This window comes from Bombina bombina, chromosome 2, assembly GCF_027579735.1.
Source record: "Bombina bombina isolate aBomBom1 chromosome 2, aBomBom1.pri, whole genome shotgun sequence".
Taxonomy (NCBI): domain Eukaryota; kingdom Metazoa; phylum Chordata; class Amphibia; order Anura; family Bombinatoridae; genus Bombina; species Bombina bombina.
Genome location: NC_069500.1, coordinates 407,304,191 through 407,330,614, shown reverse-complemented (window position 1 = coordinate 407,330,614; position 26,424 = coordinate 407,304,191). Strand labels below are relative to the sequence as shown.

Below are 26,424 nucleotides of genomic sequence, written 5' to 3'. Positions count from 1 at the left end.
TGGAACTACCAAAGCTAAGTGTATCTGCTGTAAACTTTTGGTAGCTGTTCCTCCAGCTGTTGTTTGTATTAATTGTCATGACAAACTTGTTAATGCAGAAATTATTTCCTTTAGTAAAATACCATTACCTGTTGCAGTTCCATCAACATCTAATGTTCAGAGTGTTACTGATAACATAAGAGATTTTGTTTCTGAATCTTTTAAGAAGGCTATGTCTGTTATTCCTCCTTCTAGTAAACATAAAAAGTCTTTTAAAACTTCTCTTTATCCAGATGAATTTTTAAATGAACATCATCATTCTGATTCTAATGATTCTTCTGGTTCAGAGGATTCTGTTTCAGAGGTTGATGCTGATAAATCTTCATATTTATTTAAAATGGAATTTATTTGTTCTTTACTTAAAGAAGTCCTAATTGCATTAGAAATTGAGGATTCTGGTACTCTTGATACTAAATCTAAACGTTTAGACAAGGTCTTTAAATCTCCTGTAGTTATTCCAGATGTTTTTCCTGTTCCTGGTGCTATTTCTGAAGTAATTTCCAGGGAATGGAATAAATTGGGTAATTCATTTACTCCTTCTAAACGTTTTAAGCAATTATATCCTGTGCCGTCTGACAGATTAGAGTTTTGGGACAAAATCCCTAAAGTTGATGGGGCCATCTCTACCCTTGCTAAACATACTACTATTCCTACGGCAGATGGTACTTCCTTTAAGGATCCTTTAGATTGGAAAATTGAATCCTTTCTAAGAAAAGCTTATTTGTGTTCAGGTAATCTTCTTAGACCTGCTATATCTTTGGCGGATGTTGCTGCAGCTTCAACTTTTTGGTTGGAAACTTTAGCGCAACAAGTAACAGATCATGATTCTCATAATATTATTATTCTTCTTCAACATGCTAATAATTTTATCTGTGATGCCATTTTTGATATTATCAGAGTTGATGTCAGGTTTATGTCTCTAGCTATTTTAGTTAGAAGAGCTTTATGGCTTAAAACTTGGAATGCTGATATGTCTTCTAAATCGACTCTACTTTCCCTTTCTTTCCAGGGTAATAAATTATTTGGTTCTCAGTTGGATTCTATTATCTCAACTGTTACTGGTGGGAAAGGAACTTTTTTACCACAGGATAAAAAATCTAAGGGTAAAAACAGGGCTAATAATCGTTTTCTTTCGTTTCAACAAAGAACAAAAGCCTGATCCTTCATCCTCAGGAGCAGTTTCAGTTTGGAAACCATCTCCAGTCTGGAATAAATCCAAGCCTTCTAGAAAAGCAAAGCCAGCTTCTAAGTCCACATGAAGGTGCGGCCCTCATTCCAGCTCATCTGGTAGGGGGCAGATTACGTTTTTTCAAAGAAATTTGGATCAATTCTGTTCACAATCTTTGGATTCAGAACATTATTTCAGAAGGGTACAGAATTGGTTTCAAGATAAGACCTCCTGCAAAGAGATTCTTTCTTTCCCGTGTCCCAGTAAACCCAGCGAAAGCTCAAGCATTTCTGAAATGTGTTTCAGATCTAGAGTTGGCTGGAGTAATTATGCCAGTTCCAGTTCTGGAACAGGGGCTGGGGTTTTATTCGAATCTCTTCATTGTACCAAAGAAGGAGAATTCCTTCAGACCAGTTCTGGATCTAAAAATATTGAATCGTTATGTAAGGATACCAACATTCAAAATGGTAACTGTAAGGGCTATCCTGCCTTTTGTTCAGCAAGGGCATTATATGTCTACAATAGATTTACAGGATGCATATCTGCATATTCCGATTCATCCAGCGCACTATCAGTTTCTGAGATTCTCTTTCCTAGACAAGCATTACCAGTTTGTGGCTCTGCCGTTTGGCCTAGCAACAGCTCCAAGAATTTTTACAAAAGTTCTCGGTGCCCTTCTATCTGTAATCAGAGAACAGGGTATTGTGGTATTTCCTTATTTGGACGATATCTTGGTACTTGCTCAGTCTTCACATTTAGCAGAATTTCATACGAATCGACTTTTGTTGTTTCTTCAAAATCATGGTTGGAGGATCAATTCACTAAAAAGTTCATTGATTCCTCAGACAAGGGTAACCTTTTTGGGTTTCCAGATAGATTCAGTGTCCATGACTCTGTCTTTGACAGACAAGAGACGTCTAAAATTGATTTCAGCTTGTCGAAACCTTCAGTCACAATCATTCCCTTCGGTAGCCTTATGCATGGAAATTCTAGGTCTTATGACTGCTGCATCGGAAGCGATCCCCTTTGCTCGTTTTCACATGCGACCTCTTCAGCTCTGTATGCTGAACCAATGGTGCAGGGATTACACAAAGATATCTCAATTAATATCTTTAAAACCGATTGTACGACACTCTCTGACGTGGTGGACAGATCACCATCGTTTAGTTCAGGGGGCTTCTTTTGTTCTTCCGACCTGGACTGTAATTTCAACAGATGCAAGTCTTACAGGTTGGGGAGCTGTGTGGGGGTCTCTGACAGCACAAGGGGTTTGGGAATCTCAGGAGGTGAGATTACCGATCAATATTTTGGAACTCCGTGCAATTTTCAGAGCTCTTCAGTCTTGGCCTCTTCTGAAGAGAGAATCGTTCATTTGTTTTCAGACAGACAATGTCACAACTGTGGCATACATCAATCATCAAGGAGGGACTCACAGTCCTCTGGCTATGAAAGAAGTATCTCGAATTCTGGTTTGGGCGGAATCCAGCTCCTGTCTAATCTCTGCGGTTCATATTCCAGGAATAGACAATTGGGAAGCGGATTATCTCAGTCGCCAAACGTTGCATCCGGGCGAATGGTCTCTTCACCCAGAGGTATTTCTTCAGATTGTTCAAATGTGGGAACTTCCAGAAATAGATCTGATGGCTTCTCATCTAAACAAGAAACTTCCCAGGTATCTGTCCAGATCCCGGGATCCTCAGGCGGAGGCAGTGGATGCATTATCACTTCCTTGGAAGTATCATCCTGCCTATATCTTTACGCCTCTAGTTCTTCTTCCAAGAGTAATCTCCAAGATTCTGAAGGAATGCTTGTTTGTTCTGCTGGTAGCTCCAGCATGGCCTCACAGGTTTTGGTATGCGGATCTTGTCCGGATGGCCTCTTGCCAACCGTGGACTCTTCCGTTAAGACCAGACCTTCTGACGCAAGGTCCTTTTTTCCATCAGGATCTCAAATCCTTAAATTTAAAGGTATGGAGATTGAACGCTTGATTCTTGGTCAAAGAGGTTTCTCTGACTCTGTGATTAATACTATATTACAGGCTCGTAAATCTGTATCTAGAGAGATATATTATAGAGTCTGGAAGACTTATATTTCTTGGTGTCTTTCTCATCATTTTTCCTGGCATTCTTTTAGAATTCCGAGAATTTTACAGTTTCTTCAGGATGGTTTAGATAAAGGTTTGTCCGCAAGTTCCTTGAAAGGTCAAATCTCTGCTCTTTCTGTTCTTTTTCACAGAAAGATTGCTAATCTTCCTGATATTCATTGTTTTGTACAAGCCTTGGTTCGTATAAAACCTGTCATTAAGTCAATTTCTCCTCCTTGGAGTTTGAATTTGGTTCTGGGGGCTCTTCAAGCTCCTCCGTTTGAACCTATGCATTCATTGGACATTAAATTACTTTCTTGGAAAGTTTTGTTCCTTTTGGCCATCTCTTCTGCCAGAAGAGTCTCTGAATTGTCTGCTCTTTCTTGTGAGTCTCCTTTTCTGATTTTTCATCAGGATAAGACAGTGTTGCGAACTTCTTTTGAATTTTTACCTAAGGTTGTGAATTCCAACAACATTAGTAGAGAAATTGTAGTTCCTTCATTATGCCCTAATCCTAAGAATTCTAAGGAGAAATCATTGCATTCTTTGGATGTTGTTAGAGCTTTGAAATATTATGTTGAAGCTACTAAGAATTTCCGAAAGACTTCTAGTCTATTTGTCATCTTTTCCGGTTCTAGAAAAGGCCAGAAAGCTTCTGCCATTTCTTTGGCATCTTGGTTGAAATCTTTAATTCATCATGCCTATGTTGAGTCGGGTAAAACTCCGCCTCAGAGGATTACAGCTCATTCGACTAGGTCAGTTTCTACTTCCTGGGCGTTTAGGAATGAAGCTTCGGTTGATCAGATTTGCAAAGCAGCAACTTGGTCTTCTTTGCATACTTTTACTAAATTCTACCATTTTGATGTGTTTTCTTCTTCTGAAGCAGTTTTTGGTAGAAAAGTACTTCAGGCAGCTGTTTCAGTTTGAATCTTCTGCTTATGTTTTCATTTAAACTTTATTTTGGGTGTGGATTATTTTCAGCAGGAATTGGCTGTCTTTATTTTATCCCTCCCTCTCTAGTGACTCTTGCGTGGAAAGATCCACATCTTGGGTAGTCATTATCCCATACGTCACTAGCTCATGGACTCTTGCTAATTACATGAAAGAAAACATAATGTATGTAAGAACTTACCTGATAAATTAATTTCTTTCATATTAGCAAGAGTCCATGAGGCCCACCCTTTTTTTGTGGTGGTTATGATTTTTTTGTATAAAGCACAATTATTCCAATTCCTTATTTTTTATGCTTTCGCACTTTTTTCTTATCACCCCAATTCTTGGCTATTCGTTAAACTGATTTGTGGGTGTGGTGAGGGGTGTATTTATAGGCATTTTGAGGTTTGGGAAACTTTGCCCCTCCTGGTAGGAATGTATATCCCATACGTCACTAGCTCATGGACTCTTGCTAATATGAAAGAAATGAATTTATCAGGTAAGTTCTTACATAAATTATGTTTTTTTTTCTTTTAATTAATGAGAAACTTCTTTCTTTCATTCTTTTGGTTGTGGATTTAATTTTTTCAGTGGAAAATGGCTGTTTTTATTTTATCCCTCCCTCTCTAGTGACTCTTCTGTGAAGTTCCACATCTTCGGTATTACTATCCCATACGTCACTAGCTCATGGACTCTTGCCAATTACATGAAAGAAAACATAATTTATGTAAGAACTTACCTGATAAATTAATTTTTCATATTGGCAAGAGTCCATGAGGCCCACCCTTTTTATGGTGGTTATGATTTTTTGTATAAAGCACAATTATTTCCAAATTTCCTTTTTGTTGATGCTTTCGACTCCTTTCTTTATCACCCCACTGCTTGGCTATTCGTTAAACTGAATTGTGGGTGTGGTGAGGGGTGTATTTATAGGCATTTTGAGGTTTGGAAAACTTTGCCCCTCCTGGTAGGATTGTATATCCCATACGTCACAAAGCTCATGGACTCTTGCCAATATGAAAGAAATGAATTTATCAGGTAAATTCTTACATAAATTATGATATATATATATATATATATATATATATATATATATATATATATATAATATATTTTTTTTAATACACTCAAGCAGGTAAAATGGATCATTGGTAACAAAATAAAGGGGAAAAAGATGTAGCTTTCTGTCAATGGGTGAAAAACCAGTTATAAACGGCCTTGGATGGGATATGTTAATGAACATGCACATGGCAACTATATGCAGGAGTACAAATACAGCTTGATACGTAAGGGGTGGGGTTATGGGTAGCTAGCAGTATGAGAGATGTGTTTCTATAAATGCACCACAAAGATCGTTGCAGGTTTATGTTAAAGTAATATCAAACATTTTCTTTTGTGATTCAGACAGAGCACACAATTTTAAATAAGTTTCCAGTTTACTTCTATTAGCAAATTTGCTTTGTTCTCATGGAATTCTTTGGTGTTGAGATACCTAGGTAGGTGTCTGGAGCACTATATAGCATGAAATGGTTATGCCATCTAGTGCTAATGCTTATGGATAACATTCTTGCAAAATTGCTGCCATACAATGCTCCAGACACGTGTGCGCTCCTGAGTTTACATCCCTGCTTTTCAACAAAATATCTTAAGAGAACGAAGAAAATGTTATAGACTTAAATTAGAGCATGCCATTTTAAACATTTTTATATCTTTATTTCTATCTTTCTATCTGAAACATGAAAGAAGGTTTCGTGTCTTTTTAGTGATTAGTCCAAGATAAGGCTAGGTTTATTTATTTCAAGATAACTTAATTTTTTTTTTGCTTTTTGTCCAGAATAAAAAAAAACAACTTATAATTTTCATATTGATGGAAGTTGAGGGAGTTGCCCATATTAGCCAGTGATGTAGATTTGAGTTGTGTGTAGAGATTGCATTTCCAGTTTCCAATTTAAAAATTTTTGTCTTTTTTTTTTTTTTTTTTAAATGTTTAGTTGCTGCTTTTCCATATGTATAATATAACTGGCTAGATTATGAGTGAGGCGCTATCATTAGCGCAAGGAGCGTAAGTCAGATCGTGTTGTTCTTTACGCTCAAATCCATATTAAAAGTGGCGCGCTGTTCAAATTACTGCAAATTAATTTGTGCGAAATTGAGGTAATTTACACTGCCCATATTTTCTATGGGTAGCATAGAGCGGTTATGTGCGCTCGTATTACAAGTTGAAAATAAAGTTTACCGCTCAAACATTTTGCGCGACACGAAAGTTCACGTAAAGAGTTTGTCCAGAGGAAACGGTTGCACTGAACCCTTAAATCGCCACCCCCCCCCCACATCGCAGACTACCTGTTTAAACTATTAACCCCTAAACCGCCACACCCCCCACCGCAAAGCAAGCATCTACACTATGAACCCCTAAACCGCCAGCTTTGCGATGTGCGGGTCATCGCAAAGTCCCCACTACACTATTAACCCTTAAATCCCCAGCCCCCCAAGGCAAATGAACCCACTAACATCTAGGGCATTGCCCTAAAGTGAACCAGCTCTTTTTGTGGAGAAAAAAAAACCCTTACACCTCTAACATTAAACCCCAAACAAAAAGAAAAAACTATCTTTAAAAAACCTACTCTAAAAAGTGCACTGAAAAGGGCATTTGGCTGGGCATTTAGCTCTTTTACTGCCCAGAAAAAATCCCTAATCTTAAAAAACAACACTTAAACCCTAGATGGCACTCACCAAAGATGAATATGGGTGGCGGCACTCTATCTTTGTCTTGCCAGTAATGGTCCTTCATCCTGGCAGCAGTCCATCATCTTATCTTCATGGCGCCGGTGGTCTTCATTTTCTGATCTTCAACAGAGGGGTCCTTTTTCATGCGGTCACCAGCTGCACACAGAATTTTGAATGTGAGGTACCCCTTTTATATAGGGGTACCCTTGCTTTCTTGTTGGCTGATTTTTATGTTCAAATTCATACCAATCGAATGAAAGCTTTTTTTAAAGATGGATGAAGACCACTGCTGCCAGCATTAAGATGGAGCGCCACCCAGCTTCATCTTTGGAGAGTACCATCTTGAGGTTTATTGTTCTGGGCAGCAAAAGAGCTAAATGCCCCCTTTTTTTTCTTTTTAAATGTCAGGAGGTATAAGGTGTTTTTTCTCTCACAAAAAGAGCTGGATTACTTTAGGGCAATGCCATTTAACCCTTTGAGTGCTTAGCACTTTCCCACCTGGTTTCTTAAAGGGTTTTTTATTTTTAATATTTTAAAAAATATTTTTTTTACTTTTTTTTTTTTTTTTATTTCAGATAACCAAGACTTACACCGTTGGAAAGGTTAGGCGATTACCTTTCCAACGGTGGGTCTTGGGGGGTCTGTAGCTGCTTAGATGCCTGAGATACAGGCTTCTAAGCAGCATGCCCCCTGCTCCTATATTTAACATTGTTAATGTTAAATAAAGTTGTGCGGTGACTTCATTACGTTTATTGCGCGTGACGTCACCACGCAAAACGGAAGCCCTGGCGATGCCTTTCATTATGCAGCACCGATCACCGGGGTAGGAGCGGGTGGGAGTCCCCAGATCTCCCTCAAGGTGGCAGAGTGCTAGTGACGGCCTTGAGCCTTCATTAGCACCAGAGTGGGAAACTCTGTGACGGCTCAGAGCCGTCATTAGCACTCAAGGGGTTAAAGGGATATTTGTAGTTTAGTTTTAGAAAAAACATTTTTGGGGGGTTATTTTGTTGTAATTTGTTATTTTTTGTAATAGTTTTTTTTTATTTTTTGTAATGTTAGTGTTTTTTCTTCTTCTTATAATAGTTTAGTTTTTTTATTAAACAGTTATAGTATTTTTAAAAAACAAAACAGTAAGGTAAGGTAAAATTAATTTTTTTTACTTTCTCAGGTAATTTTGTTTTGTTAAGGTAGGGTTAGTCTATTTTGGGTTAGCTTAGGGGGTGTTGGGTAAGGGGGTTTAGATGTTATTGGGTTAATTTGCGTTCGGGGGCTGGTGGTTTAGGGGTTAATAATGTAGTGGGAACTTTGCAATGTGGGGGCTGGCGGTTTGCTATAGGGGTTAAAAGGTGTAGATTACTTTGCGATGTAGAGGACTGGCAGTTTAAGGGTTTATAGTGTAGTGGAAACTTTGATGTGGGTGCTGGCGATTTAGGGGCTAATAGTGTAGATTACTTTGCGATGTAGAGGACTGGTGGATTAGGGGTTAATAGTGTAGTAGGGACTTTGCAGTGGGCTATGTTGCGTTTTAGGGGTTATTAGAGTAGGGGTCTTATGACAATTCGGGTTAGCACGCAAGTAGGGTTTTTTTTTTCCCCCCACTTTTTTTCTCCATTGACTTCTATAGTGGAATAGGTTATCGTGCTCTCACTATTATAAGTGCTTGCGTCGGGCTAGTGCTAGAGCGATAACTTTTTACTTTCAACTCTTAATACCATCTCAGCAGATAGCGCTTCACTTGTAATCTATCAAAAAATGTTCATATCTTGTATGATTAGAATTGTGTTTTATACCTTTTTAATATTGTTAAGTCCTTAACAAGCTTCTTCAGGATATCGGTAATGTGTGTAGCTGGATTGTTTTTTATTCCTGTTATTGGCCTCACAGGTTTTCATATTGTCCTTGTTGTACGAGGCCGCACCACCAACGAACAGGTAAATATGCTGATGTAGCTAACATTTAACTGCTAATCCTGATTAATTAGAAAATGCTTCTACTAACGGTTCATTTTAGTTCTTGGTTAAAGAAAATGTATTTCTTCTTCACAATACTATCCTTCAGCTTTAGAGTCTGCTTTGTTACAGGAGACACAACATGATTTTGGACAATGTTTCGTTAAGGCATTTTTTGTAGCATGATATGAATTGGTGATGAGTGAAACACTGTCCATTTCATTTCTATTCTTAAATGTTTTTGAATATTTTTTTATTTTAACTGGACATTAGGATATCATGTCCCTTTAAGGAACTATAGTGATGCTTTTGCTCACAAATACACAGGCAAAGTGTCATGACTGAGCAGTCTCTTTACCTTTCCTGGCCGCTAGTCATACTTCCACTACCAGAGGCGGAACTACCATTGGTGTAGTGGCACCAGGGTCCAAGTGCTTGGGGGCCCATATCAGCAAATCCTATATATGTGCAGAATATGTACAATTCTAATGCAGGGGGGCTTTTATAAGTGCAGGTTGATGGCTCATCTATCCTCAAAATCATTATACAGAACAGCATGTATAGTATTACTATTGCTTACTACTTAGTTACCTTTGGGGGGGGCCCAAAAATAATTTTTTGCACCAATGCCCTCTGTTAAAGTGAATGTCAATTTTGATGCTAAAGTCCACAGTTTTTAAAAATTCGATTAAAAACAGGGGCACTTTAATTCAACAAAATTTACATTTCACTCCTGTTGTGAAAAAAAACTTACCTTTTAAACTTGACAGCCGCCCCAGCTTCCTCCACCCATCGCAAAGTCTCTTCCTGGGTCTAAAATGAGGAATCAGGCTTTCTCCAAGCACGGCGTTGAATCAGACACTGATTCCCCCAGGGGGGAAGCTGTGATTGGAGAATGACCTATCCATAATTTCTGACATCAGAAATGGCTTGCAACGACCGGAGGAAGCTGGAGCTGCTGTCAAGATTAAAAGCAACAGGAGTGAAATGTAAATTTTGATGAATTAAAGTGCCCCTGTTTTTAATCAAATTTTTAATAACCGTGCACTTTAGCATCAAAATTTGCATTCACTTTAAGTAGGTCTACTACTTTACAACTGTTATTGATTTTTCTCTCTTGGGTGATAACTTAATCATGACTAATAGGCCATGTAGGAAATATTATAGTAACTTAGGATTGTTTGGACTTCATATTTTTATCTCTCATGGTAATTGTACTGCTTTGACTAGCTGTAACTTAGAGCCGCTATGTATAGTTTTAATTTGCTGCTAGGAACACACTTTTTCCCTTCCCTGCAAGTAACAATCTATAGGTACTGGGACGTGACTGTTCACTAAAGTCTTTATTCCTAAGACTGTCCTGTAGGCATCTGACACCAAGTTCTTATTCTTCTAAAGATATGGAGGCAGCCCTTCTAAGATGGACACTAAGGAAGCGCATTCTGATTGTTTGTGAGGATCTGCATGCGGAAGAAAGCAGTGGCTCATGCCCTTCGGATATTTTCATAGCCGGATTGATTCTTGTTAAATATCTCACTCTCTAAGATCTGGATTTGCAGAGAGATCGGGGATCTTTTACAGGAATCATTACGGCTGCAAAAATATCAGATGGGCACCAGCCGCTGCTTCCCTATTTGGATCCTAACAAAAGATCAGAATGCGCATCCCTAATTGCCACTGCTTGTGTGCAGCATTGTATAGCACGTGCAGTGTATCTTCTTTCAAGCAGTAGTCAACTATGTAAGGCAGACAAAATATTGGTAAAGCAATCGGCCTTTATAAGTTTCTTTAGGCTTATTGAAAAATGCTCCATAGAACATTAGACTTTACTGCCCAAACCTTGGAGCTATAGCCCTTTTAACACATTTTAGCAATACCATTGAAGCATCATCTGTGATTCTTTTTTTTGTCTTTTTGTTTTCATTTTACAGGTGACAGGCAAGTTTCGTGGAGGTGTTAACCCATTTACACGAGGATGCTGTGGTAATATCCAGCATGTATTATGTAGCCCACTGTCTCCCAGGTAAGCGAGTATAGGCATCTGAAAATATTCGCATTTAAATAGCAATATTGGTCATTTTTTCAATTTAGATTTGCAGGTTTACAAGTTCATAAAATGTATATTTGCTTCCATTTATTGAGTAGCTATAGTAAACGTTAACTTACATTATCGTGTGTCAGTTTTAGAGCTCTACATTCCACCAGTTGGACGTCTGCTTAGCTATAAGGAGACTTTTCTAGTATCTCTGAAAATGCCATCTTTTCTGACAAAAGTAATTTGCTTTGTAAAAACAACCCAGTTTACTATTTTACTTTAATTTCAGAATGTTGAAGTGCAAAATTAGCAAGTAATTCTGCTAAATTATTAGCATTTTCCTTTTAGAATGTTACTATAAACTCTACATAAGTACTTAACTTGCTTCCTATCCTAGCTAATACTCACCAATACTGCCCTCTAGGGGGAATAGACCGAACTGACCACACCCTATTTCCTACACTTCATTCTTAGTTCTGTCCGTCACAGAACTGACAACTCTCTTCTCTACCTTATCAGGTGGGAGCTCTTTGGTTTTGTTACTGCCTATTCTGTTGATGCTCCTCTCTTTCCAGGTTGGAGGCACTTGAACTATCTGAAGGCTTTTATAGTTTTAGGGTATACCATTTAAATTCCTTGGCTGACTTGGTTTCTGTCAGGCAGGTATGTGCCTGCTAGCTGGGGCGTCTTCCTTAGCCATAGAGTTTTCTCTTGGCATAACCATCTTTCACCTGGGCAAGAGGTTTATTGCACATTTGCAGATGCACATCATGTCGCAGTGGTTGTGAGCAAACCTTTTTAAAGTACAATTAAATACAGTAGAATTTCTTAATCAACAAATTCATAATAAAAATACAACACAAAAACAGTTTGAGTTTCCAATGAGTAGTAGATTTTTTTTCTCTCGCAATTTTCAGTTCAGTTTTCCTTCCCACTGCATCACATGAGAGCTATCACAAAATTAATATATTTATTTACTGTGAATTCTTGCACATGCTCAGTAGGAGATTGTACCTCAGGAAGTGTGCATATAAAAATATTGTGTGCATTTTATAATGGAAGTGAATTGATAAGTTGTTTACAATAAAATGTATCCGAATCATGAAAGTTTAATTTTTACTTTAGTGTTTATTTAAATAGTTTTACCTGTGATAGCTGCAGAATTGCTTCTGATCTTCCACTAGACACCTTGGAATAGAAAATTACCTTTCTTTCATGTAATTAGCAAGAGTCCATGAGCTAGTGACGTATGGGATATACATTCCTACCAGGAGGGGCAAAGTTTCCCAAACCTTAAAATGCCTATAAATACACCCCTCACCACACCCACAATTCAGTTTTACAAACTTTGCCTCCCGTGGAGGTGGTGAACTAAGTTTGTGCTAGATTGTACATTGATATGCGCTTCGCAGCAGGCTGGAGCCCAGTTTTCCTCTCAGTGTGCAGTGAATGTCAGAGGGATGTGAGGAGAGTATTGCCTATTTGAATGCAATGATCTCCTTCTACGGGATCTATTTCATAGGTTCTCTGTTATCGGTCGTAGAGATTCATCTCTTACCTCCCTTTTCAGATCGACGATATACTCTTATATATACCATTACCTCTGCTGATTCTCGTTTCAGTACTGGTTTGGCTTTCTACTACATGTAGATGAGTGTCCTGGGGTAAGTAAGTCTTATTTTCTGTGACACTCTAAGCTATGGTTGGGCACTTTTATATAAAGTTCTAAATAGATGTGTTTAAACATTTATTTGCCTTGATTCAGGATGATCAATATTCCTTATTTCAGACAGTCAGTTTCATTATTTGGGATAATGCACATGAATAATTAATTTTTTTCTTACCTTAAAAATTGACTTTTTTTCCTGTGGGCTATTAGGCTCGCGGGGGCTGAAAATGCTTAATTTTATTGCGTTTTTTTTGGCGCAAACATTTTCTTTGTCATTTCCGGAGTCGTACTTGTTGTACTTGTGATTGCGTCATTTTTTTGACGTTTTGCGCCAAAAATGTCGGCGTCGCCGGATGTGGCGTCATTCTTGGCGCCAAAAGCATTTAGGCGCCTAATAATGTGGGCGTCTTTTTTGGCGCTAAAAAATATGGGCGTCATTATTGTCTCCACATTATTTAAGTCTCATTGTTTATTTGCTTCTGGTTGCTAGAAGCTTGTTCATTGGCATTTTTTCCCATTCCTGAAACTGTCATTTAAGGAATTTGATAGATTTTGCTTTATATGTTGTTTTTTCTATTACATATTGCAAGATGTCTCAGATTGACCCTGGATCAGAAGCTTGACTGAGTTCAGTCCTACCAAAGCTAAGTTCATTTATTTTAAATGTTATGAATGTTTATCTTTAGCTATGGTTTGTAATAGGTTATCATGATAAACTTTTACATGCAGAATCCATTAGTATTTATGCTTTATATATTGCCATTCTTTTTACATCTTATGTACAAGAAATATTTAGAAGATTTTTAAGAAATATTTTTCTGATTCTATTTTAAAGGCTTTGTCTGACTTTGTGCCTTCTAATAAAAATTTTTAGGTCTTTTTCAAACTTCTTTTTTAATTATTGAAGTTTCAAATGACCAACGACATACTGATTTATCCTTCTCTGATGATGTTTTTTCTCATTCAGAATTTTCTTCATCAGATATTGACACTAACAAATCTACTTTTTTATTAAAGTACATTTGTTCTTTGTTGAAAAGGTGTTGATTATTTTGGACATTAAGGTAACTAGTTCTTTTTCAGGACTAGCTAACACTATTTCTGCTTATTTATTCTTCTGTGTTTTCAGAGGTTTTTTTCCAATTCCTTATACTAGGGAATGGAATAGGCTGAGAATTTTCTTTTATTCCTTCTTCAAAGGTTTTAAACTATACTCTTTGCCGGCAGTTTAATTCAATTTGGAGGGTTCTCCAATTTATTGGGGCTATCTCTACTCCTACTAATTATGCTATTGTTTCTATAGCAAAATAGTATTTATTTTCCTTTAGATGGTTGTATCTTATTTATGGAAAATTATTTAGTTTCAGGTACTTTTCTTGGACCTGTGATTTATTTGGATGTTGCAATTGCTTCATTTTTTCTGTTTACTTTAAGATCAAGTATCAGATTATGATTTATTTTAGCATTGTTAAAGGGACAAAATTTACTAGACTAGGTGCTGTTGCATTTGTCTTGTTGTTTTGCATTTATTGATTATGCAAGTCCACTGTATTGTCTGGTCCTTTAACTGGACTATCATGCTAATAATTTAATTTGTGTCTTCATTTTATTGAATATTTTCGCAAATGAGGTTTAATCTATGTCTTTAGCTGTTTGAGCTAGAAGAATTTTGTGATTTCTAAAAATCCATATTTCTTTTGTTCTAAGATAATCAATTATTTGTTTTATAATTGGATTCAATTCTTAACTGTTACTCTGGGCTTCAAGATTGAGTTCTAAGACTAAAACTTTAAGCTTATACTAGTTTGGTTGTTCTTATTAAGGAATGAATTCCTGAATTCTTTCCCAAGTAACATGTTTTTAATTGGAAATTTTTTCAGTTCGAAATCAGCTCCCTTAAATTGCGATGTATGTGCCGTATTCCAGCTTGGCTGGCAAGGGGCAGGTTAAGACTTTTTTTGAAATTTATTTGGTTCTATTCGGTCCAAATTTCTTTGATTTTATTCCAGTAAGGCTAACACTTTCTTTAAGTGTGTTTCGGTCCTATTTATTTTGGGTACTGTTGAAGCATGGCCGGTCACCCGTGGGGTTCAAGCGCTGCTCAGACCTGGAATCTTCTGGGGTATTTCTTCCAGTTCCATTTTTAGGAACTGGGTTTTGGAGTTTTTATTCAAACTATTCTGCCTTTTTTTGGTCAGTGATAGCATTATTTGTTTTCATTAGATACAATAAATGCATATTTTTTCTGTATTTATTCAGATTATTTTCTGAGGATGCGGAATCTCATATGATTCACTTTGTTCTTCAGGACATAGTTAGAGGATCTTTTTTTCAAAAGCTCTTGATTCCTCTCACAAGGGTCACCTTTTTTAGGTTTCCAGATAGTTTGTGTCACTGTCTTTGTCTCTATCAGACAAGGGACAATTTTATTGGGTTCCGTCTGTCGGTACCTTTAGTCTCTATTATTTCCTTCAGTTGCTATATATGCATAGAAGTTTTAGGTCTTATGGCCACAGCATTGGATTCAATTCCCTTTGCTCATTTTCAATAGACAGAACCTTTCCAGTCTTTTATGCTGAATTATGGTGCAGGGATTCTAGGATTTCGCATTTTAAATCTTCAAATCCTAATATTTATCTCTCTTGATTTGGTGGTTAAGATCACCATTTAGTTCTCAACCTGGACCATGATCTCTACAGATGTGAGTCTTTTTGGTTGGGAGGCTGTCTGAGGATCTCTGTCAGCACAAGGGGTTTGGAAATCTCAGGAGGCGAGATTACCATTTGATATTTTAGAACTCCGTGTTTTCTCAGAGTTTTTCAGTTAGTTTCTTTTTGAGGAAGAGATGTTTATTATTTTTCAGACAATATCACAACTATGGTGTATGTCAATCATCAGGGTAGGACTATCAGTCCTTAGGCTGTGACAGAAGTGTCTCGGATATTAGCTTAGGCTAAATCCAGCTCCTATCTAAATTCTGTGGTTTTTTTCCCAGGTATAGATATTTGGGAAGCGGATTATCTCTGTTAATCAAGCTTTACATCCGGGAGAATGGTCTCTCATAACCAGATATGTTTTTCAATTTTTCAAATGTGAGCATTTCTAGAAATAGATCTGTTGGCATCTCATCTGAATAAAGAACTTCCCAGGGGCCTATTCAGGTCCGGGGATCCTCAGGCGGAAGTAGTGTATGCATTGACATTTCTTTGGAAATTATCTTTTTGCCTATTTCTTTCCGTCTCTAGTTCTTCTTCCAAAGTGATTTCCAAAATTCTTATGGAGTATTTGTTTGTTATGCTGGTGGCTCCAGCATGGCCTCTCAGGTTTTGGTATGCGGATTTCATTCGGATGGCCAGTTGCCAACCTTCGACACTTCCGTTTAAATCAGACCTTCTTTCTCAAGGCCCATTTTTTCCATCAGGATCTCAAATCATTAAATTTGAAGGGATGGAGATTGAACGCTTGGTTTCAGGCTCGTAAATCTGTCTCTAGAAAGATTTATTATTGAGTCTGGAAGACCTACTTTTCTTGGCATTCTTTTAAAATTCATAGAATGTTTTATTTTTTTCAGGTTGTTTTGGATAAGGTTTTGTCTGCAGTTCTTTGTTAGGACAAATCTCTACTCTTTCTGTTCTTTTTTTCACAGAAAGATTGCTAATCATCCTGATATTCATTGTTTTGTTCAGGCTTTGGTCTGTATCAAGCCTGTCATTAATTCAATCTCTCCTCTTTGGAGTCTCAATTTGGTGCTGAGGGCTTTACAGGCTCCTCTGTTTGAAACTATGCATTTTCTGAACATTAAATTACTTTCTTGGAAAAGTATTGTTCCTTTTGGTTATTTCTTCTGCTAGAAGAATTTTTGAGCTATCTGCTCTTTTTTGTGAATATCTTTTCTTTCATGTAATTAGCAAGAGTCCATGAGCTAGTGACGTATGGGATATACATTCCTACCAGGAGGGGCAAAGTTTCCCAAACCTCAAAATGCCTATAAATACACCCCTCACCACACCCACAATTCAGTTTTACAAACTTTGCCTCCGATGGAGGTGGTGAAGTAAGTTTGTGCTAGATTCTACGTTGATATGCGCTCCGCAGCAAGTTGGAGCCCGGTTTTCCTCTCAGCGTGCAGTGAATGTCAGAGGGATGTGAAGAGAGTATTGCCTATTTGAATGCAGTGATCTCCTTCTACGGGGTATATTTCATAGGTTCTCTGTTATCGGTCGTAGAGATTCATCTCTTACCTCCCTTTACAGATCGACGATATACTCTTATATATACCATTACCTCTGCTGATTCTCGTTTCAGTACTGGTTTGGCTTTCTACAAACATGTAGATGAGTGTCCTGGGGTAAGTAAGTCTTATTTTCTGTGACACTCTAAGCTATGGTTGGGCACTTTGTTATAAAGTTCTAAATATATGTATTCAAACATTTATTTGCCTTGACTCAGAATGTTCAACTTTCCTTATTTTTCAGACAGTCAGTTTCATATTTGGGATAATGCATTTGAATTAATTTGACATTTTTTTCCCTGTGGGCTGTTAGGCTCGCGGGGGCTGAAAATGCTTCATTTTATTGCGTCATTCTTGGCGCGGGCTTTTTGGCGCAAAAAAATCTTTTCCGTTTCTGGCGTCATACGTGTCGCCGGAAGTTGCGTCATTTTTTTGACGTTATTTTGCGCCAAAGATGTCGGCGTTCCGGATGTGGCGTCATTTTGGCGCCAAAAGCATTTAGGCGCCAAATAATGTGGGCGTCTGATTTGGCGCTAAAAAATATGGGCGTCGCTTTTATCTCCACATTATTTAAGTCTCATTTTTTATTGCTTCTGGTTGCTAGAAGCTTGTTCTTGGCATTCTTTCCCATTCCTGAAACTGTCATTTAAGGAATTTGTTCAATTTTGCTTTATATGTTGTTTTTTTCTCTTACATATTGCAAGATGTCTCACGTTGCATCTGAGTCAGAAGATACTACAGGAAAATCACTGTCTAGTGCTGGATCTACCAAAGCTAAGTGTATCTGCTGTAAATTTTTGGTAGCTATTCCTCCGGCTGTTGTTTGTATTGATTGTCATGACAAACTTGTTAATGCAGATAATATTTCCTTTAGTAAAGTACCATTGCCTGTTGCAGTTCCTTCAACATCTAAGGTGCAGAATGTTCCTGATAACATAAGAGATTTTGTTTCTGAATCCATAAAGAAGGCTATGTCTGTTATTTCTCCTTCTAGTAAACGTAAAAAATCTTTTAAAACTTCTCTCCCTACAGATGAATTTTTAAATGAACATCATCATTCTGATTCTGATGACTCTTCTGGTTCAGAGGATTCTGTCTCAGAGGTTGATGCTGATAAATCTTCATATTTATTTAAAATTGAATTTATTCGTTCTTTACTTAAAGAAGTACTAATTGCTTTAGAAATAGAGGATTCTGGTCCTCTTGATACTAATTCTAAACATTTGGATAAGGTATTTAAAGCTCCTGTGGTTATTCCAGAAGTTTTTCCTGTTCCTAATGCTATTTCTGCAGTAATTTCCAAAGAATGGGATAAATTGGGTAATTCATTTACTCCTTCTAAATGTTTTAAGCAATTATATCCTGTGCCGTCTGACAGATTAGAATTTTGGGACAAAATCCCTAAAGTTGATGGGGCTATTTCTACCCTTGCTAAACGTACTACTATTCCTACGTCAGATGGTACTTCGTTTAAGGATCCTTTAGATAGGAAAATTGAATCCTTTCTAAGAAAAGCTTATCTGTGTTCAGGTAATCTTCTTAGACCTGCTATACCTTTGGCTGATGTTGCTGCAGCTTCAACTTTTTGGTTGGAAACTTTAGCGCAACAAGTAACACATCATGATTCTCATGATATTATTATTCTTCTTCAACATGCTAATAATTTTATCTGTGATGCCATTTTTGATATTATCAGAGTTGATGTCAGGTTTATGTCTCTAGCTATTTTAGCTAGAAGAGCTTTATGGCTTAAAACTTGGAATGCTGATATGGCTTCTTAATCAACTCTACTTTCTATTTCTTTCCAGGGTAACAAATTATTTGGTTCTCAGTTGGATTCTATTATTTCAACTGTTACTGGTGGGAAAGGAACTTTTTTACCACAGGATAAAAAATCTAAAGGTAAAAACAGGGCTAATAATCGTTTTCGTTCCTTTCGTTTCAACAAAGAACAAAAGCCTGATCCTTCATCCTCAGGAGCAGTTTCAGTTTGGAAACCATCTCCAGTCTGGAATAAATCCAAGCCAGCTAGAAAGGCAAAGCCTGCTTCTAAGTCCACATGAAGGTGCGGCCCTCATTCCAGCTCAGCTGGTAGGGGGCAGGTTACGTTTTTTCAAGGAAATTTGGAACAATTCTGTTCACAATCCTTGGATTCAGAACATTGTTTCAGAAGGGTACAGAATTGGTTTCAAGATGAGACCTCCTGCAAAGAGATTTTTTCTTTCCCGTGTCCCAGTAAATCCAGTAAAAGCTCAAGCATTTCTGAATTGTGTTTCAGATCTAGAGTTGACTGGAGTAATTATGCCAGTTCCAGTTCCGGAACAGGGGATGGGGTTTTATTCAAATCTCTTCATTGTACCAAAGAAGGAGAATTCCTTCAGACCAGTTCTGGATCTAAAAATATTAAATCGTTATGTAAGGATACCAACGTTCAAGATGGTAACTGTAAGGACTATCTTGCCTTTTGTTCAGCAAGGGAATTATATGTCCACAATAGATTTACAGGATGCATATCTGCATATTCCGATTCATCCAGATCATTATCAGTTCCTGAGATTCTCTTTTCTGGACAAGCATTACCAGTTTGTGGCTCTGCCGTTTGGCCTAGCTACAGCTCCAAGAATTTTTACAAAGGTTCTCGGTGCCCTTCTGTCTGTAATCAGAGAACAGGGTATTGTGGTATTTCCTTATTTGGACGATATCTTGGTACTTGCTCAGTCTTTACATTTAGCAGAATCTCATACGAATCGACTTGTGTGGTTTCTTCAAGATCATGGTTGGAGGATCAATTTACCAAAAAGTTCATTGATTCCTCAGACAAGGGTAACCTTTCTGGGTTTTCAGATGGATTAAGTGTCCATGACTCTGTCTTTAACAGACAAGAGACGTCTAAAATTAATTTCAGCTTGTCGAAACCTTCAGTCACAATCATTCCCTTCGGTAGCCTTATGCATGGAAATTCTAGGTCTTATGACTGCTGCATCGGACGCGATCCCCTTTGCTCGTTTTCACATGCGACCTCTTCAGCTCTGTATGCTGAACCAGTGGTGCAAGGATTACACAAAGATATCTCAATTAATATCTTTAAAACCGATTGTTCGACACTCTCTAACGTGGTGGACAGATCACCATCGTTTAATTCAGGGGGCTTCTTTTGTGCTTCCGACCTGGACTGTAATTTCAACAGATGCAAGTCTCACAGGTTGGGGAGCTGTGTGGGGATCTCTGACGGCACAAGGAGTTTGGGAATCTCAGGAGGTGAGATTACCGATCAATATTTTGGAACTCCGTGCAATTTTCAGAGCTCTTCAGTTTTGGCCTCTTCTGAAGAGAGAATCGTTCATTTGTTTTCAGACAGACAATGTCACAACTGTGGCATACATCAATCATCAAGGAGGGACTCACAGTCCTCTAGCTATGAAAGAAGTATCTCGAATTTTGGTTTGGGCGGAATCCAGCTCCTGTCTAATCTCTGCGGTTCATATCCCAGGTATAGACAATTGGGAAGCGGATTATCTCAGTCGCCAAACGTTGCATCCGGGCGAATGGTCTCTTCACCCAGAGGTATTTCTTCAGATTGTTCAAATGTGGGAACTTCCAGAAATAGATCTGATGGCGTCTCATCTAAACAAGAAACTTCCCAGGTATCTGTCCAGATCCCGGGATCCTCAGGCGGAGGCAGTGGATGCATTATCACTTCCTTGGAAGTATCATCCTGCCTATATCTTTCCGCCTCTAGTTCTTCTTCCAAGAGTAATCTCCAAGATTCTGAAGGAATGCTCGTTTGTTCTGCTGGTAGCTCCAGCATGGCCTCACAGGTTTTGGTATGCGGATCTTGTCCGGATGGCCTCTTGCCAACCGTGGACTCTTCCGTTAAGACCAGACCTTCTGTCTCAAGGTCCTTTTTTCCATCAGGATCTGAAATCCTTAAATTTAAAGGTATGGAGATTGAACGCTTGATTCTTGGTCACAGAGGTTTCTCTGACTCTGTGATTAATACTATGTTACAGGCTCGTAAATCTGTATCTAGAGAGATATATTATAGAGTCTGGAAGACTTATATTTCTTGGTGTCTTTCTCATCTTTTTTCTTGGCATTCTTTTAGAATACCGAGAGTATTACAGTTTCTTCAGGATGGTTTAGATAAGGGTTTGTCTGCAAGTTCCTTGAAAGGACAAATCTCTGCTCTTTCTGTTCTTTTTCACAGAAAGATTGCTATTCTTCCTGATATTCATTGTTTTGTACAAGCTTTGGTTCGTATAAAGCCTGTCATTAAGTCAATTTCTCCTCCTTGGAGTTTGAATTTGGTTCTGGGGGCGCTTCAAGCTCCTCCATTTGAACCTATGCATTCATTGGACATTAAATTACTTTCTTGGAAAGTTTTGTTCCTTTTGGCCATCTCTTCTGCCAGAAGAGTTTCTGAATTATCTGCTCTTTCTTGTGAGTCTCCTTTTCTGATTTTTCATCAGGATAAGGCGGTGTTGCGAACTTCTTTTGAATTTTCACCTAAAGTTGTGAATTCCAACAACATTAGTAGAGAAATTGTGGTTCCTTCATTATGTCCTAATCCTAAGAATTCTAAGGAGAAATCGTTGCATTCTTTGGATGTTGTTAGAGCTTTGAAATATTATGTTGAAGCTACTAAATTTTTCCGAAAGACTTCTAGTCTATTTGTTATCTTTTCCGGTTCTAGAAAAGGCCAGAAAGCTTCTGCCATTTCTTTGGCATCTTGGTTGAAATCTTTAATTCATCTTGCCTATGTTGAGTCGGGTAAAACTCCGCCTCAGAAAATTACAGCTCATTCTACTAGGTCAGTTTCTACTTCCTGGGCGTTTAGGAATGAAGCTTCGGTTGATCAGATTTGCAAAGCAGCAACTTGGTCCTCTTTGCATACTTTTACTAAATTCTACCATTTTGATGTATTTTCTTCTTCTGAAGCAGTTTTTGGTAGAAAAGTACTTCAGGCAGCGGTTTCAGTTTGAATCTTCTGCTTATGTTTTTCATTAAACTTTATTTTGGGTGTGGATTATTTTCAGCAGGAATTGGCTGTCTTTATTTTGTCCCTCCCTCTCTAGTGACTCTTGTGTGGAAAGATCCACATCTTGGGTAGTCATTATCCCATACGTCACTAGCTCATGGACTCTTGCTAATTACATGAAAGAAAACATAATTTATGTAAGAACTTACCTGATAAATTCATTTCTTTCATATTAGCAAGAGTCCATGAGGCCCGCCCTTTTTTTGTGGTGGTTATGATTTTGTATAAAGCACAATTATTCCAATTCCTTATTTTATATGCTTTCGCACTTTTTTATCACCCCACTTCTTGGCTATTTGTTAAACTGAATTGTGGGTGTGGTGAGGGGTGTATTTATAGGCATTTTGAGGTTTGGGAAACTTTGCCCCTCCTGGTAGGAATGTATATCCCATACGTCACTAGCTCATGGACTCTTGCTAATATTAAAGAAATGAATTTATCAGGTAAGTTCTTACATAAATTATGTTTTTCTGATTTTTCATCCGGATCAGGCAGTGTTACTTCCTGATAGTCATAATTTTTTTTTTTCAGGTTTTGATTTGTATCAAACCTGTCATTAAGCCAATTTCTCCTCCTTGGAGTCTTAATTGGGTTCTGAAGGTTTTTCAGGCTCTTCTATTTGAGCATATGCTTGCTCTGGACATTAATTACTTTCATGGAAAGTATTGTTCTTTTTGGACATCTCTTCAGCTAGAACAGCTTTTGAATTATCTGTTCTTTCTTGTGAATCTCTTTTTTTTCTGATTTTTTTCATCAGGAAAAGGTGTTTTTTGCTGTCCTCATTTCAATTCTTACCTAAAGTTGTAAATTCTAACAAACATTAGGAAGGAATTATTGTTTTCCTAAGACTTCTTTGGTGAGATTCTTACTTTCTATGTTGAAGCTATTCAGATTTCAGATAGACTTTTAGTCTATTTTTTATCTTTTCTGGTTTTAGGAAGGTCAAAAAGCTTCTGCCATTTATTTGGCATCTTAAACTTTTGATTCATCATGCTTATTTGGAGTCGGGTGGATTCCCGCCTCGGAGGATTACAGCTCATTCTACTAGGTAAGTTTCTACTTCCTGGGCTTTTTAAAGAATGAAGCTTCTGTTGATCAGATTTGCAAAGCAATGACTTGGTCTTCTTTGCATACTTTTACTATGTTCTACCATTTTGATGTTTTCTCTTCTTTAGAAGCAGTTTTGGTAGAATGGTACTTCAGGCAGCTGTCTCAGTTTGATTCTTCTGCTTATAATTTCAGGGGGGGTTTTTTTCATTATAAAAATTGAAACTTTTTTTATTTGGGTAGTGGATTCATTTTTCAGCGGAATTGGCTGTCTTTATTTTATCCCTCCCTCTCTAGTGACTCTTGCGTGGAAGTTCCACATCTTGGGTATTTATTATCCCATACGTCACTAGCTCATGGACTCTTGCTAATTACATGAAAGAAAACATAATTTATGTAAGAACTTACCTGATAAATTCATTTCTTTCATATTAGCAAGAGTCCATGAGGCCCACCCTTTTTTGTGGTGGTTATGATTTTTTTTGTATAAAGCACAATTATTCCAATTCCTTATTTTTTTTATGCTTTCGCTCTTTTCTTATCACCCCACTTCTTGGCTATTCGTTAAACTGAATTTTAGGTGTGGTGAGGGGTGTATTTATAGGAATTTTAAGGTTTGGGAAACTTTGCCCCTCCTGGTAGGAATGTATATCCCATACGTCACTAGCTCATGGACTCTTGCTAATATGAAAGAAATGAATTTATCAGGTAAGTTCTTACATAAATTATGTTTTTTTTGCAGACGACTTCTTTGACTTTTGGGTTTCATGTCACTTTTATCGGACAGTTCACCCGAGTGTATTAAATTGTTTACACATAGCTCCTTTACCCATATTTTGGCCTTTGAAATAGCTGATTTTACTTGTGGTTTCCTAACCTATGCTGAACGTTTTGATACTTGAGTCTCGGCTACATAAACACAGCCAGCAGAATAAATTAAACTCAGAGTGGGGTGAAGGATAATAAAGTAATAACATGATCATTTTCTACTGTTCTCTTTATGTATTGAGCTTTAGTTTTCCAGTCAAATATAAGATGAGGAAGCCTGTGTGTGTACACAAAGTGATAATATGAGATATGATATTACCTGAAGTTCAACCCATTGTAATAGGCTGTAGCTTAAAAGCACAAAACCAGCTACTTCATATATACAAACTTGAAATTGCAATTTCCCGTACATTTTATATTCTGCAGCTGGTATAACAAGTCATCGAAAATACATTAATATAAAAGCAATTTTACAGTGTTACTGTCCCTTTAACCTTCATAGGACGCTTTTTAGCGCACCTTCCTTTCTATTTCTTTTCCTGTTGTGCTGTAATCATCTGTGTGTTGGGAGAAGCTGTCAGGATTGGTGGAGGCGGTGAAATTCTGTGGTCTTCCCTTTTAGGGGGTTTACAAACTGTGTGCTTCTTTACTGCTTATTTATTCATCTGTATTTTACTATGGAGCAAGTTGGTGCAGCTCAGGTCTCTGGACCCGTCAGCTGATCCTATAAAGGAGGAATCACTGATAATTTAACCCCTTACAGCTTGTGCTTGCTTTGTAAGGATTTTCAGGTTAGTGTGTCCCTGCTCAGCTGTGTACCTCATATTCTGAGTCTGTGTCTAACTCAAGACAGGGTTTTGCTGTGCTGCCTTTAAAATCAGTGTTAAAGGGTACATGGTCTACCATGGCTGCACCCAAAAGGATTCTTCTGCAATTTCTAAAAATGTAAAGAACATGTTCACTCTGCTATTAATAAATTGTTAGCGGTTATGCCTCCAGCTATTGAGCGCAAACACATGCGAGGGTTGGAAGGGCTCTTAATTTCCAATAGGGTTACTTTATGGATCTGAGGATTCTTATTCTGAGGATGGATTTTCTGAGTCTCAATTTTCTGAGTCTCAGGACCCCCCACCCCTGTGGAGTCGGATGTGTCTATTAATTTAAGGCTTGAGCATATCCATGCTTTAGTAAGGGAGGTTTTTGGAAGTAGAGGATTTTCTTGCTACAGTCAAGAATCCATTAAAAAAAGTTGTTTCTTTCATGTAATTAGCAAGAGTCCATGAGCTAGTGATGTATGGGATATACATTCCTACCAGGAGGGGCAAAGTTTCCCAAACCTCAAAATGCCTACAAATACACCCCTCACCACACCCACAAATCAGTTTTTACAAACTTTGCCTCCCGTGGAGGTGGTGAAGTAAGTTTGTGCTAGATTCTACGTTGATATGCGCTTTGCAGCAGGCTGGAGCCCGGTTTTCCTCTCAGTGTGCAGTGAATGTCAGAGGGATGTGAGGAGAGTATTGCCTATATGAATTCAATGGTCTCCTTCTACGGGATCTTTTTCATAGGTTCTCTGTTATCGGTCGTAGAGATTCATCTCTTACCTCCCTTTTCAGATCGACTATATACTCTTATATACCATTACCTTGATAAATATGAAGAAAAAATGGATATATCAGAGCACACAGTAGCCACAAATTAAAGTGATGTGTAAGTGAGTTGGCTGGGTGCAAGCCAAGTGTAATAAAATATAACTTAATATTACATATTAAAATAAAGTTGGTGAAAAACATTCTCACATATACAGTGCAAAGTTAAAAAACTGAATGCTGAGATGCCCAGGTAACCACCTATAATGTGAGTTAAATGAGAGAGTCTGGCAGGGAGGCACCACAAAATGCTCACGGATTGCACAATAAACTAAGCTATAAAGAGGATTGACCTCACACAATAATACATCTATCTAGTGCAATGCTGGAGCAGTTCCTAAGCCTGTCAGAGTCCCAATCTATAGTATGTCAGGTTGTGTAGTAAATGGCAAAACTTGAATATCAAATGTTGTACTAATAGTAAATAGAGCCCATATCAAATACCGGACTAGTATACACTTGATTCAGTAATTGCTACGTACACCATTCCCTATAAGGTACTAATTCACAAAATAACCCACAAAAGGCAAATAATTAAGCATTCACAATTTGTCTCCAATTGTTTTTAACTTTGCACTGTATATGTGTGAATGTTTTTCACCAACTTTATTTTAATATGTAATATTAAAAGTTATATTTTATTACACTTGGCTTGCACCCAGCCAACTCACTTACACATCACTTTAATTTGTGGCTACTGTGTGCTCTGATATATCCATTTTTTCTTCATATTTATCTGTTTATGCTAGGATATAGAGCACCCCCCTGCCTATTAATTAGTTAAGAGATTGACTCTCTTTACACAGGGTTGATATACTTTGCTTCCCTGTATGATATACAATATAATTAAGTTGGGGACTTAAATTGAACTATAATGTACATTCTCTCCTTACGTTTATATAACTATACCATTACCTCTACTGATTCTCGTTTCAGTACTGGTTTGGCTCTCTACTACATGTAGATGAGTGTCCTGGGGTAAGTAAGTCTTATTTTTTGTGACACTCTAAGCTATGGTTGGGCACTTTTTTGTAAAAGTTCTAAATATATGTGTTTAAACATTTATTTGCCTTGATTCAGGATGATCA

At 37.6% G+C, this 26,424-nt stretch overlaps 1 protein-coding gene across 1 annotated transcript in view; it reads left to right on the top strand.

The window, feature by feature from the left end:
• Window positions 1-26,424, top strand: part of ZDHHC8 (zinc finger DHHC-type palmitoyltransferase 8) — a 256,391-nt gene that overhangs the window by 169,654 nt on the left and 60,313 nt on the right. The window contains exons 5-6 of the mRNA XM_053701898.1: window positions 8,779-8,881; window positions 10,831-10,922. Coding sequence (XP_053557873.1) covers window positions 8,779-8,881; window positions 10,831-10,922 — 195 coding nt within the window. The remainder of the gene's footprint in view (window positions 1-8,778; window positions 8,882-10,830; window positions 10,923-26,424) is intronic.